The sequence below is a fragment of the Terrapene carolina genome, unplaced genomic scaffold (assembly GCF_002925995.2).
Source record: "Terrapene carolina triunguis isolate 2854851 unplaced genomic scaffold, T_m_triunguis-2.0 Scaffold130, whole genome shotgun sequence".
In the NCBI taxonomy this organism is placed as follows: Eukaryota; Metazoa; Chordata; order Testudines; family Emydidae; genus Terrapene; species Terrapene triunguis.
Window position 1 is genome coordinate 39,354,365 of NW_020664481.1, and position 15,462 is coordinate 39,369,826.

The following is a 15,462-nucleotide window of genomic DNA, read 5'->3' on the forward strand; positions in this document are numbered from 1 at the left end:
TTTAGGGAGCAGCCTGCTTTGTCTCTCTCTGACTTGCATCCAATGAAGTGGGCATTCACCCACGAAAGCTTATGCTCCAATACATCTGTTAGTCTTAAAGGTGCCACAGGACTCTCTGTTGCTTTTTAAGGATAGAATAATAACTTACTATGTCCAGTACACACATAACAGAAGAAATGAAAATGATTCTTCTGCTGTTTGGTTTGTTGCCCTATACCCCGGGAACTGTCAGCTATTTTAAAATATTGTACATCAGGGATACAAATACACCAAGTTTCTCACACTGAACCTAACAGCAAATCATAACTGGCTTTTGAAGAATCAATTTTTTCCCATTTTATTCCCTTTTAATAAACTTAAACATTTCTATTAAGCCCAAATGTCCTCTTCTCTCTTGGAATGCTCTAATAGTGGATTTATTTGTGGATAAGAAATGGATTTGTTATTCATAAATATTTTGTTATTTTAATATTTGATATTTCTAACACGTGTAGAATAAAAACAACTTGGTTACACCCTGCAACCCCTTTATCTGTCTTGTAGGTAACTGAGAATTGGGCTCAATCTGTCTAATTTGTGTCCACAGTACCATCACTTAATCTAATTTAAGGGCTATTATGCTATAACATCAGAGGGGTAGCCGTGTTAGTCTGGATCTGTAAAAAGCAACAGAGAGTCCTGTAGCACCTTTAAGACTTAGGACTCTCTGTTGCTTTATGCTATAACAATCTTTCACATTAGCATTCCAATACGGTATTTCTGTTTAGCAGTATTCAAGGTTTAGAACATTGAAAACATTAACATGGTATCTTTACGTTAGATTGAAACTCTCACCCTTGAAAGGAGGCAAAACTTTTTAGAAACCATAAATAAGAGCTTAGAAATCCTGGCAATGTTGTTTGTTTGTTTTGGTATTGGTTTGGTTTTTTGTCTTTGTTTTGGTCTTCTGCTTAATTTTTGCCTTAAGGATCTGCAAGTAAATTAATGTGAGACATGAGCAGTGTATTTAAGGCAGGTTGAGCTTGTGTGAGCCAGTATTTTCCTGGCATAGTATTAACTAGAACCTAGCATAGTAAGAGGCCTACTACCAGCTCAAGTTATTTGGACTCAGGGAGAGAGAAAATAAGAATACTGTAGGATTATGTTAAAGGTGACCTACAGAAGAAAAAATGTATTTGTGCCTCTTTTTGATTCTTTATGTTGCATAAAAAAAGCTTGAAAGTTTTTAAAAAATTTTTTTGACTTTGTGTTTTTTCATTACAAACATCAGGAATATTAAGTCTTGGTTTTTGTTTATCTACTACTTAACTCCTTGGACTTGAGTAGGAGCTTTCTCAATTGTGCATTGAAGGAGAAGAGAATCTTTAACAAAGAGAGCTTTCCTCCCAAGTGTTTGCAAGAAATTCGAGTTAAATAGGTGTTAATAAAACTAAATAAACAAATTTTAAACAGCCTCACTAAAAATCCCTTCTCTGTTAAATTGCTCAGGTTTCAGTCTTGTGAAGTTATAATCCAACGAGTTCTCCAGTCATACAAGTAGCATTCCAGCAAAGACAGGGAATCAAGACCTATTTCTGCTGTGAAAAGCAAAGAAGAAAAAAGTGCTTTAAGAACTCCTTTCAAGTCTTCTTTAAATAACAGAAAGAAGCAACAAGGGCACAACTATATTTTACCCTCTTTGTAGGTCCTTTAAATACATCGACACATAAAACAACAATAAACCACAAGGCCAAAATTCCATTGTTTTAAGTGACCAAAAAAAAAAAAAGGGCTACAGCTCACCAAGTTTAAGAGCTTTCTAGCAAGACACTTCCTTTACAAGGGTTTGTCTTGGGGTATCAAACCATTGTGTTGCTCTTCTGATGATCCACTCTTTGGCTGAACCTCACCAGAACAAAAAAGTGTTGCAGACATCAAACTTATTTTAAGTAGTTAAAGAAACAAAGATCTTTCAGTGAAGCTTGGAGTAATCAGAAGTATAGGGGCCAGATGGTCAGCACATCCAGTGGTCAGGGCACTGGACTGTGCTCAGGGGTTCTGTTCCTGGTTTTGCCACTGACCTGTTGGGTGATCTGGGGTGAGTCACTTCACTTCACTGTTTGCCCTCCCACCCTTCATCATCTCACCTATTTTTACTGCAGCATCTTCCGGGCAGGAACTATCTCCTGCCATGTATTTGTGCTGTACCTAGCATCCGGGCTTAATTGGGGCTGAGGCTTGCCCTGTGCTCAGCCCTGGCCCTTCTTTTCATGCTGGGGCACAGCCCCAGTACCTCTTCTGTCAGTGGCATTTAGTAAGGCATGCAATTCTACATTGCATGCAAGGCGTGACCTTGCACATATGGTGAGTGCAAGGTCATGTGATGCGGAGGATGCCATTTTGTTTCGCTTAAGCCCTGGCACCTCTTTCTTTACAAATTAAGCATTACCTAATACAACAGGCCTCCTTGGATTTGGGCCTCTCAGCGCTGCAAAAATAATAGCAGCAGCAACAACAGAACCTGCTATGATGTCACTGACTGAACTCTGACTCGGGTCAGCACAGATTGAAAGTCATTACTAACTGAATGAAATAGGCTTGGTGGTCTCAAAAGGTGTCAGCATCACAAAAGTCACTGTCACAAGTGTAATGCTTGTTGGCAGTGCCAGAGGGGAGGCTAAGGACTACCCTCTTTCCTGTAGGGGTGGTCCATGCAGGGCCAGGCTGAGATGCATTGACAATAATGTGTGGGGAGCTTGCTTTAATTCTGCTAGCTCAGAAACTCTTCTGTGGTTAGATGTAGAGCTTTGTACTCCAGTCCTATCAACATGCATTCAAACATTTAATGGATAATCATAGATAGATTTAATACATAACTTCAAAAATGGGGGTGACCAGCTGTATCATATAGCACCTTCTGCCAGTTCTACATTAGATGGTATGCAGTCTACAGATTTCCTGGTCAGGTCCTGTATATTTCTAGGTCCCTGACTTTATTTTAAACGGGCTCAGATATGTATTATAACCATGTTTCACCATATTAATTTTATCTTGCTATGTGATTTCAGAGGCAAAACAGAGAATTTAAGTCGGGGAGGGGGGAATATTGTTTCTTAAGTGAATTCCAACTCATGTGAGGTTTCTTTCATTTAACTTTAGGGTGTCTAGATGCATGTTTCCTGTCTGGCTACTGATTATCTACTCTTCCGTTATTCAAGTGAGTGATATATTTTACACATATCATGTTTGTATTGCATCTTAGGTTTCTATGAACATACATTGCTTATGTTAATAACTTTACTATGGTACATGCTGCAAGACTCCATATACTAAATAACCTAGAAGTCAGACAATAAAAGGCCCTTATAACAGAATGAACATAAACTTAAGGTGACCAGATGTCCCATTTTTAAAGGGACAGTCCCGTTTTTTGGGACTTTTTCTTATATAGGCACCTATTACCCCCCACCCCCGTCCCATTTTTTCACAGTTGCTATCTGGTCACCCTACGTAAACTAGTACAATATTCTATCATAAAGTATCAGATATAGTTCTTGAGAACAAAGAGGAAAACAATATTAAACTCCAAAATTGACATTATATATATCAATTAAATAAAACAACAACTTTTAGCTTTAAGAACAATTTTGTAATTCCCCACCCATCCACTCCCCATTGTTTCTAAACTCCTATGATGTAAAGTGCAGAGTAAATTTCTTATGCCATAAATCTGGCCTGTGCCTTTTAATAAGAGAAGAAACAGAAATTAGATTCTTTATTACTGGGTCTAGAGACATTTTTGGCTCGGCAACATCTATTGGAGCTGATTCTGACCTTGCTTACCAATGTAAGGCCCCAGTTCAGCAAAGTCCTTAAGCATATGACTAACTTTAAGCACACGAGTTGTCCCACATGACTAGTCCCCCTGCTCATGTGCGTAAAGTTAAACACATGCTTAAGAATCTTGCTGAATGAGGTCTCAGTCAGGAGCTACCCCACTCAGTCGAGTTTACAGTGAGGTAAGTTAGATCAGATGAAGTGTGCAGGGCCTGATTCTTCACTGTCATGCACCTAGTGAAGCCATTGTACAAAGTGGGTGTAAAATGCTACCAAATCAGAAATATTGCACTCAGGTGTAAATGGCTACACGTAACCCACACACTTCCTGGGTGAGGTGCTCTGTCCCATCTAGTGGCACCGAGACCACTGAGAGAGAGAGAGAGATTAATGAGTCTGCTCTACAGCCTTAGCTATCAGTCACATGGCTTTTAGCTCATGCAGTAGAGGCTCATTCATTTAGTTCCAGGGTCCCAGGTTTGATCCTGCCCACCGACACCCGGGGTCTGTCGGTATTACATACACAAGATGCAATGCAGCAGAAGATAGGGCCCAGAGAGTCTAATTCTGGATATGCAGCAGTATCTTAAAAAAAAAAAGTCCTAATTGTGAAGCCTACCTAACACGTCTTCTAATACAACTCTTATCCACACCTACAAATGCTGAAGCCAGAGCTCCTCATCATTGCCACATTTACCAACTGATCCATACTCATGAAATTGGGTATGGCTGGGTGAATGGTTTGGGAAGGATTAAAATCCAGTCTCACCAGAGCAGGCTGAGTTCTAAGCAATAGCAAACTGAACACAAACTTCCATGAATTTGGGGTTAGCAATCATAATGTTACAGTGCTGTGTTGTGATGTGATGTTGTTTGGTCCATGATATTGTGACATAAATCCCCCCCCATATTACTGGCTCAGAAGAACCCTCAGCTTTGCAAACACAATTCGTGGAGCATGGGAAGAAGTTTGATTTGAACCTATTCCTGAAGCATAGTGTGAACTCTCACAGGTGTATACACCATGAGCAGAGGAGCTAAATATGATTATGAATGCTCTGAACACAATAAATCCATAATGCATTTGACCAAGATGCACTTACTAATGCATCTGTTGTATACTTAGGTAGAAAGGGAACAGGTTGATAAGGGCAATGACCCAAAAAGAGTAGAGAAGTATGGACACAAGTACGAAACGCTGCAGGAGGTTAATGATGTAGAGTTTATACAGGTTAAAATAAATCTCTCTTACACATACCCCCAAACACTGACAAAACATATGCTCTCTCTGTCTCTCTCTCTCTCTCTCTCTCTCACACACACACCCACAACCACTTCCAATGGAAGAATATTTACTTCATTGACATCTCTTGATGTTAGGTATTGATATCTAGACATTAATACCAAAGAGACAAATATTTGGTGACATCTCCCCATTTCTAGTTATTAGTACTCCTGTATTCAGTGGGAAATGTTCTGTGTGTTTGTAAAGGGTTATAAGAGTGGTCCCTGCCTATTCAAGTCTTTCTTTTGTTATATATTATTGTTCTGTGAATCATTTGTACCTTTCTGGATTTTTTTGTAACACATTCACCATCCATTAGAGTAGCATTGTACATTATAATACAATTCTCTGAGGTTCAAGATTTGGCTATACCTATTATGTCTCTGTATTAGAATAATGAGCAATAATAGTGTGTCTTCCTTTCTCAGTTGCTATTGCATATATAATTTGTTAACTCTAGTTATCAAATAAATAAAAGGTGTTACTTGTGATTTCAGTTTCTATAGGATGGCATATGCTCTATGTACACACACAAACACACATTACAAAACACACATATGGACCCAATTTCACAGAGACATTTTATACCGAAGACACTACTACACCAGTACTGAGAAACAATGCTACGCATAGCAAGGAGTTCTGATGACATCATATTAACTAAACAGACGGAGCAAGGTGTGTTTATAGCCATATCCAGAGTTTTCCTGTTTTGCATTTTATATAAGATGGAATCCATGAAGTCTATAAAATACAACAAAGGAAAAGTAGTGTATAAGGCTACTCTGACATCTGTCAATCTAGGCATTGTATTCATCATCATGATAGCTGACAGCTCTGACAAAGAAGAGGTCTTCAAAACATTTATTGTGGTATATTGAGGACTGTGTTGCAATTGCAAGCTATCACTTTAAGGGCAGGGGAGGGGGAAGAGGAGCTGTTTCTGGTTCTGTTGTCAGGCTAGCGAGCTAGGATCATAGTGACCAAAAGCTAATACTAAGAGGTGTTGAGAGCACACAGCTCCACTGATTTCAATGGAAGTTGTGGGCACTCAGCACCTTTCAAAATCAGGTCCTATATGAGGACCTACTACCTTATCCTATTTGCTGCTAGAAACAGGTTGAACCTTGGCTGAGACTAGCTGTTCTGTGTCAGGCTGCTGACAGTGACCATAAAGGAAGATGGATATGTAATAGGATGGTCTATTTAGTTTGTTAACTCATAGCAAAATGATTGCCATTTCCATATCAGCTCCACATCTCTTATCTGAGCAGAGACGGATTAGAGTGACACCTTACAGGCACTGCATACACATTTATTCTCACTAGGAAAAGTCTGAGGACACTGAACCCCATACTAATCTCTTTATACTGGTGTAGATCCAGAGTAACTCCACTAACTTCTATGGAGTCACATTGGTGTAAATGAGATCAGAATCTGGGCCATGATCTTGAAGCAAGGGACATGTTGCCAGGAAAAAAATTAAATTAAGAAATATTTTCATTTGCTTTTGACAAAACTAAGAGGTTAAATCCTCTTCCACAGGTTTTCCCAGTGTTGTCTGCAATATATCCCACCAACAGCGAAGAATACATTGAGGTACCTGAAAATTATGGTGGTTCATTCCCACTGTATCTGAAGAAGGTAGGAAATTAAATACTGTTTCATACAACCAATAAGGTGACAAATAGTAAAATACCTTAGATTTCAGCTAAAGACCTAATCAAGATTTCATTGGCCTGATCCTCATCTTCACTGGTGTAAATCTGGAGTATCTCCACCAAAATTAATGGAGTCATGCCAGGGCAAAACTGGCATGATGGAGAGGAGAGTCAGACTACTGACTCTCTATCAATGGGCCATTGTATAATAGGACCTTTTTGCTATATATAAAAAAGTCAATTTAACTCTTTGTTTTCTGTCTGCTTTCTAATCCCTAGTAGCTCTCTTCCATCCTCAAAGTGCTAGTATCCAGGAAACACAGGAGCCAGCTGTTGTCATCATATAAAAATATATTGAATTGAATACATTTGTTTTTGGCAATCTGTTTTTTGCTCCATAGTGATTAACTATTTCAGCCATGTCTTGTGTTAGTGACTTGGTTTGAAGTTGGGAGTTCAATGTGGACAATAAAAGGGAAAGATTCGATTGATCTTAATTTGCCTAAAGAGCTGAGAACTCAATAATTGAAATTTTCTATTTTTTGTTGTTAATTTTATGAAAAAAAAATGGTTGAAATTTCCCATGGAAATGTCTGAATTTTTAGCAAAAAATAAAAAACTGAAAACATTTCAACTAAAAAACAAGGGGTTGTAAGCTGAAAATTTTGATTTGAAAATGCTTCTGGACTACATACTGGGAGTTTTAGTCCAGGTGCCTCATGATCTCATTCTCCTCTCTGGGCTGGGGTCCCTAGCCGCACTATGTCTCCCATAATGCACCATAGTCTTCCCTCTTCTTGAACCACAACCAGCTGAATATCATAGGATTTCTTGGCCATGGTGCATCACAGGAAATGTTTGTCTGGAGAACCCAGTCCGTAGAGAAGGATGAGGGCATGAGGGACTGAAACTAAAACTCCATAAGGCACCTCACTGGCATTTCCAATAGAAATTTTTCGATTTATACCCCAAATGTTTCAGTTTTCTAAGGCCCATATCCTTAATCTTCACAGAAATATGGAACAGATCCTGTCTATCTTAGGTTTTACACTAGTATCCATTTAAGTGTGGTCTTTCCATAATGTTTGATGCAAATAAAAAATGCTGATCCGAATCTGTAAGTAAACACCATTTACTGTAGTCGCTCAGGTTAAATGTGTATTTTAAATAGTCCCATGCCATATAAATATTCTTCTGATTAATAGATTCCAAAAAGTCATTCCCTAGAAATGGGGAAAAGGTAAAACTGTATAAGAAAATAAAAGCTAAGTAATTTTAACACAAAAGTCAGCGAGCACATTACTGAAACAAAACAGGATCAATAACTATCACTGATAGTTACATTTTTTTTAATTCATAACAACCTGTTTGAATTCAATAATTGATCTCTGTTAGAATAGCAAGTAAAACGTCATTTTCTTTCATAGTCACAAGCACCATCTGCCATTTAATAAGTGTTTTCTGTAACTCAGTCTGTACTTAAATTGACTTCAAGCAGATCACTGCCATTTTATGGCTGCTGTTGTCTGCACCACCAACTCGGATGCTTTAAGGTCAGCTTTGATAGTCAGTAAAGCTAAAGCCAGTATCAGCACAAAAATATGGGTATTTCCAGGCCTGAGTCTTTGGTGTCAGAACTACTTTGTCAATAGTAACAGCAGTATCACTTTCCAGAGTGGGTACCTTCTAAGTGCATGGGCACATGGATTGGTGCCAGGGACAGAGACATTTTTTAAAATAAAAATATTAAGGGCTATATTTTCAGAGGGCCTGAAAAAATAAGCCTTGCATGTGCAACATGTAATGGTCACGGGACTCTCTGAGTGTACAACTGTCCAGTTGTGTGTGAAGTATCAGAGGGGTAGCCGTGTTAGTCTGGATCTGTAAAAGCAGCAAAGAGTCCTGTGGCACTTTATAGACTAAGAAACTGTTAGTCTATAAGGTGCCACAGGACTCTTTGCTGCTTTTACAGTTGTGTGTGCAAATTCAAGTTTTATGCACTCAAATGGATCTACCTGCAAATATTTGTAGGCACATTTTTGAAGACTGAAAATCTGCCCCTCAATTTTTAATCAGAATAATTAGAGAATAATAAACTCAGTATCTTATTGTGTGTCAAGATGCTTACAAGTTGAAAATAACTTACAAAATGTACTTGTTTTTGAAGCATTCGAGCTAATCCTGAATTTCCTACTTAGGCAAAATGTCCACTAAAGTCACTGGATGTTTTGCCTGAGTAAGTACAGAAAGAATGGGCCCTTAATGACCGGATACCACTGTGTTTGTCTGTCTATTGTGCTTGCTTGTACCTTTAAATTTTAAGCCCTGCATTTTGAGATCTATGGCTGAAAAGTGCTATACAAGAGCTAAGTATTATTGTTCTTCTTGAGACAGAGGTTTACTTATTTGACACAGATCAGCTGTTGCAAAGTGCCATGTGCACTTGCAGCTCTATATAAAGAATAAGAATTTGTATAGGAGCCAAAAAGCAAAAGAAATTAGAAACAAATATTAATTTAAAACTATGCAACTGTTTAACATCGTCAGCCAGAATCCCCATCTGACTAGTATGAATTTGCAAATGAGGATTGCTCTGGGTCCATGGTGGGAAAGGCCATTCCTGGATACATGTCAAGTGTTGGGCCACATAAGAAGAGCGGAGCCTCCTTTATTTGCATCATTCCCCAGTATGCCCCTCTGCCCTCCCACTTGCTGGCTCACCACAGCCTCCCATTTTGAAAGTGGAACCTGGGTATTCAAACCTCTCCCAGAGACAAATGTCACTTCCAGATGACAATACTCTCCAGGTATCCAGTGGTAAAAGACCTCCCCATCTTCTGCCTACTCCACAGATGTGTTGTGCTGTTTGGGCCACGCCTAGTGGTGATCTCACATTAGTATCCATGGAATCTGAGCATGAACCAAGAAGAATTAATGGCCCTTGGTGGCCAGCTATTACAAATGGCAGGCATTGCGCTTTGAGCATTAGTAGCTGTGAAGCCCCAAATGGCAAATACGATGCATCTATTAGGAGTAAAATGTTTTCTCCTCTTTTGCTTTGCACTAACATACTCCCTTAATTACCTGATTTCCAACTTCAGATAAACAACACGCTCAGTGGTGAGGCTGACATTCAGTTGGCTGGAAATGAAGAAGGCCTATTTGGAATAGATCCAGAGTCTGGCATTCTCTATGTCAGTAGACCCCTGGACCGGGAGAAACAAGCTTTCTACACTCTTCAGGTATGGCACACTCCGATGGCACAAGCCCCATCTCATCTCACTGCCCTACTACACCCCTCTCCCCCAGCTGCCTAATGCCATTGTCATTTGTTCTGTTGGAAGTAAATATTGCCAGATACCAAAAGGAAAAAAATCAAGGACCAACTCCTAAGACCTTCCCTCAGTTTTTATTCAGTCCTTACACTGGCAAACTCCCATGGAAATCAACAGAAGCTATGGGTGCTCTCAGCCCCTCTGAAATCATTTCGGCCATTCATTTAGGTGCCTAAATTTGAATTTAATAACTAATGGCCCTGGGCTTGGTGGCGGAGACTGTGTCCGCCTTGGTTTTGACTCCATGGAGGTCTGTCACTCTTCTTTGAATCCAAGGTTTACAGACTAAATGCATTAGAACTAGTCTGCTCCAGTTGATTCAGCATTTACACAAAGTCAAGCTTATGTACAGAGTCCTATTTACACGCTGAGCCTTACAAAACTGCATTAGTGCACTGTGCATTAATACTCTTATTACTGGCACAATGAGTTTACTTTGTACCACCTTTTACAGCAGCTTGGGCCAGATCTGGAGGTTTACTGAGCACCTATTGAGAACCGACAACTTCCACTGAATTCTACAGGAGTTACAGTAGCTCAGCACCATATCTAGACTTTCCTAAGAAACCATCTGGACTCCTTCCAGCTGGTGCTTCGTGGCCCAATCCCCTTCTCTCTAACATGTGCTCTGCTCTTAAAGGCGCAGTACCTACTCCTAACACGAGTTTCTATTTATCCTTCTTCAGATTTATTATAAGTATCTAACATCCCTCACTGCTGTTCTAATGCTCTCAACCCTGATCCAGAGACCTCCTCCCAGTGTGGCTGATGCATAAGCCTGTTTTCTGTAGGGCAGAGAATGTACTTTTTCCCATGCATGGGTTTGGTGATGTTGTTGTGTATTTGTGACAAACTGAAGTTAGACAATCATTTCAATAGACTGCCCAGCAGTAAAAGAGCTGGGCTGTTTTCTGCATATGAAATGGGAATGCCATTTAAATATAGATATCGGGTTGTCTGTTCACACAGCCTTCTTTCTGGACAACCCATGGGGCAAGATTGTGGCTAGCCCTGTCTGGGTGCAGAAGAAGGTGCAAGAAACTCCCTCCCATTGTTCACCTGGTCCGGAACAACCACAGTCCCCTAACTTACGCTAGTGCTGAGGGGCTGTTAGCACTAGTGACTGTGGTGCAAAATACCCTGAAAGGCCCGGGAGTGTGGAGTGAAGGCAAGGCTGTTCTCCCCTACCCCTTCTGCACTGGCTGGGGACCTAAGTCAACAGAAGAGCAGTGTATTCTGCATCCTCACAAAAAGAAGTACAGGAGCTGTCTCTGATCAACCTCTCCCCACAGCCTCCAGAGGCATATTACCTATGTCAGCACTGAGGCCAGGTGAGGCCTGAGCCAGAGGTCACCATTCTTTATCATATAAACCTCTATATTATGTTTTGTTTCTTTCTGCTGCATTTTGAGTATTGCCCTCTACTGGATAGAATGAGAACTGCTCTGAGAGTCATAGACCCCTTACTGCTAACAGCTAATAGTGATTCTCCATCAGTTCAAGGGCTAGTAGCCTGTGCCTTCAGTGCAGGAGGATTTGGGTCCAATCCCCACTTTTGCAGTGAAGTTAGAGGTGGCCACAATGAGCAGCACATTTGTCACTAAGAAATCATAGCTGGCTGGTGTATACACAGGGTATATTAATCTTACTGTCTTGTGACAACAGTAAAGAATCACAACTTTCTTCTAACACTGAATAAGGAACTTTAAATAAAATAGCATTATCCCTAAACCTAGTCTAGTTTTCCACGGCTTCTGCCTAGAACCTTCCTCAGCACCCCTCCCTCTTGGCTTCTCGTTATAGATTTACAGAAACAGTACACATACCCTTACACTAACCTTAAAAGGCAGCATGTGCAAATGAGTACTATTGAAATACATGTTCTTTTAAAATCAGGTGACTGTAAAAGATGAAGACAAGCAGCTGGTGTTTAACCCTGTAACCATAACAATAGCAGTAAAAGATGAAAATGACAACATGCCAGTCTTGACCGAGGATACATTCTCTGGAATTCTTAGCAAAGGGACAAAGCAAGGTAACAGTGACTCCCTGACTCCTTTCTATAAAGATCTATTTCATTTTTACTTGCCTCCGCCCCTTGACTCATGCCAAGGTTTTTATACAATGTGTATGCTAATCTTGGTACATTTGATGAAATGTTCCATTTTTAAGACCATCCATCCATTTATATAAATTGTATCATGTTTATATTAGAAACAACTCAGAGATTATCTGCTCTCTGAGGACGAGTGGGCTAGAGGGAAAATGAACAAGTACAAAATGGCTTCCCTCCTCAGAGATAACCATAACCATACGTGTGGATGTGAGAAGCTGAGTGCCTTTCTCTTTGGGATTAGCACATTCTTTTTATTTGTCATTTGGCCGATATATATGCAGTAAACAAGAGAGAAAATATAGAAACCATGTGATTGCTTGTTCCATAGCCTTTTGCACAGGGCTGCTGTGTAGCTGCTTTCAGATGTCAGTACAAAGCTTTCTGATCACTGATGCTCAGTAGTGAAATGTCAGGGAGGAGATAAGCAGGCTAAAAGGAGCCTATCTTAGAAGCTAGACTGTTCTATCATTAGTTTTATAGATAAAATTCACAACATATTTTTAAACAACAAACGTTATTGCCTAGCTGAGCATAAAGTCATAAAGAGAATGTTTTTAAAATGGAACCCAAGGTAATTTCAGGGCTTTCCTACAGGAAGTCAGAAAGTTTGACATGGTTAAACCATCAGATTAATCTGCCTGTGCATCTAAGTCCTCATGTCAACAAAGACATTTGAATGTGATCTAGGCTATCAAACACAGAGAAAAGTTTCCTGAAAATTTACTCCCTCCAAAGTCAGGCACCTCAGTGAAATGAGGTATCTTCCAAGTGATATGTCATGATGGCATGAGATGACAAGGGGCTGGACTAGATGACCTCTTGAAGTCCCTTCTAGCCCTAAATTTCTATGATTCTATGACACAGGGGCCAAACTCAGCTCTCATAGACACTAGTGCAACCCCCTCTTGGCTCAGCATCTCCACTGAGTACATGCAAGTTGCTCTGGGACATCTCCTGAGCTGTGATATCTTGTGGTAGATGCTGAGGTACTTTGCACTTACAGCCTCTCAACTGATGATCTCAACATGCTTCGCAAACATTAAACCTCACAACACCCCTGTGGAAGAGCTGTGTGAAACCAAGGTACAGTGGGTAAGTGTCTCAAATTGGGCATCTTGAACTGAGGTATCCAACATTAGTGGACACTTCTGAACACTTAGGCCTAAATTGCTCGCCCAGTATCATAGAGAGGGCCAAGATCAGAACAGATGTGTAAGTGAGTTCCCCTTACACTAACAGACTCCCTTAGCACTACCTACATCCACTCTACCAAGGCCAAAGAGGTCTAAGTAGGGGTAACCCCCACCCTATTTTAACTTACACTTCTGGCTCCTCTGCATAAGGATGAGTCTTGAGAAGATTAAAAAAAAAAAAATCACATTTTAAGCTTCAAGTGGTGACAGGGCAAGTTGTATTTTAATGTTAGCCGGTTGAGGTGAACCCCAAAGGGGGAGTTTAATGAATCATAGAATCATATAATATCAGGGTTGGAAGGGACCTCAGGAGGTCATCTAGTCCAACCCCCTGCTCAAAGCAGGACCAATTCCCAACTAAATCATCCCATCCCAATGGGTCGCTTCTATCTGCTAATGTATGTTAAAACACATCTTGTCCTACCTACAGTAAAGTTTTAAAACATGTTAGCAAGCACCCTTTTAAAAACACTGCTCATCCTTGCCTAGCATACCCTAAGAGGGTCTAGGTTAAACACTGAGTTGGTTCTCCACTGACTTCACCCCCTGCAAAGTGAAAGCAAAGGAGGTGTAAAAAGCTCCCATCTAAGAAAGGTAGCATTTTATGCTAATACAGGTGTCAGTAAGGACAGCAGGTAAGAGGCAGTGGTACTTACACTACTGAAAATCAGCTGTAGCTCCATTGAACTCCACTGGCTTATATTGCTGTAAAGTAGGTATAAATAAGAGGAGAATAAGGCCCTTAATTAATAATACAATTTCTTTGTCTGAAATCTGTAGTTGCCTTAAGTGTGACAGTTTCCTCAATGCATTCATTTGGGTTGCTTTGGTTGTGCTGCTTTGTATCATATCCCAGGAGGGGGTTCTTGACAACAGCATTCTTTGTATTGTAGAATGTTATAAAAAGTTTGGAGTGCATTTCCATATGATTGCGAGAGACATGGAAGCAATCTCATGCTGCAGTAACAGGTTTCACAGTGTGAAGACTAAATGAGTTTTAATGGGTACTTGTCATTTGCTACAATTTGTCACAAAAACTGAGGACTGAGGAAAACAGGCAGAGAACTATATTACTGCAATCTGAATGCGTTACTGGCATTTAACCTAACAGCATTTTCCTGATTCTATTTTCCAATTTGTATTAGTCCAACTGTTAACCCTTATGCGACCATAGTTTCCCCCACTACACGGTAACACGAACATAGCAGAAGTATTGAGTCTGATAGTTCGTACCCCTCATCCCCGGGAATGATCCTTAAAGACATTATTGGACCATCATTATGGCTTATCCAGGAAGGAAGGGAACTAGGTCAGCGGGCAGGTGCTTGGGACTCTGTCAATGTCTGTCTGTGTTTGTTAATCCGCCAAATGACTGTGATGACAGTGTGACATCAGCACTTTATGAATACTGATTGTATAATCCATTAACCAATTCCTGCTCTCCACTCTGTCTTACCCAACTTACACAAGGGGTAAAACCAGGGCAGAACTTGGCTTTACTCTGACCACGTCTTAAAGACAGTCAGCTCTGGTGTTCTTGAATCAGGCCTCAAAAATATGAGATTGTCTTAAAAATCATGAGATTAAAAATAAAATAATAATACTGGGTGGGGGTAGGGAGGGGTTATATTTGCCTTCCGGTTTCTGAGCCTTTAGGGTGCACTTAGGTCACATTTTCAAACTTGTTTCTGCCACCATGCATGCTAGACATTTACTTTTTCCCCACTGAAAGCTGAGAGCCTTACTTGATCAAATGCTTCCAGGGGTCGGTGCTTTAAGAAAAACACCAACTACAGTGAGGGCTGGAAACACGGAACCTATAAAACGGGGATCATAAGGAATGTTGTGAGGTTTAAGTCATTGGTTGTACAGGACTCCAAGTGCCTTGCATAGAAGGTGCTACATAACTGCAAAGCATTTATTATTCCAGCTCATGTATGGTAGCCATCTGAAGGATCCATGGAATTTAAAATCTTAATTGATGTAAGTTTACAAAAGAAACTAGTATACTAGCGTGAATACACAAAGGCAGGTTAAATAAAGCAACTGAGGGGAA

At 40.2% G+C, this 15,462-nt stretch overlaps 1 protein-coding gene across 1 annotated transcript in view; it reads left to right on the forward strand.

Annotated features, from left to right (window-relative positions):
* Positions 1-15,462, forward strand: part of CDH16 (cadherin 16) — a 60,854-nt gene that overhangs the window by 6,259 nt on the left and 39,133 nt on the right. The window contains exons 2-5 of the mRNA XM_026652852.2: positions 3,139-3,196; positions 6,647-6,743; positions 9,856-10,004; positions 11,994-12,132. Of these exons, the coding sequence (XP_026508637.1) occupies positions 3,139-3,196; positions 6,647-6,743; positions 9,856-10,004; positions 11,994-12,132 (443 nt within the window). The remainder of the gene's footprint in view (positions 1-3,138; positions 3,197-6,646; positions 6,744-9,855; positions 10,005-11,993; positions 12,133-15,462) is intronic.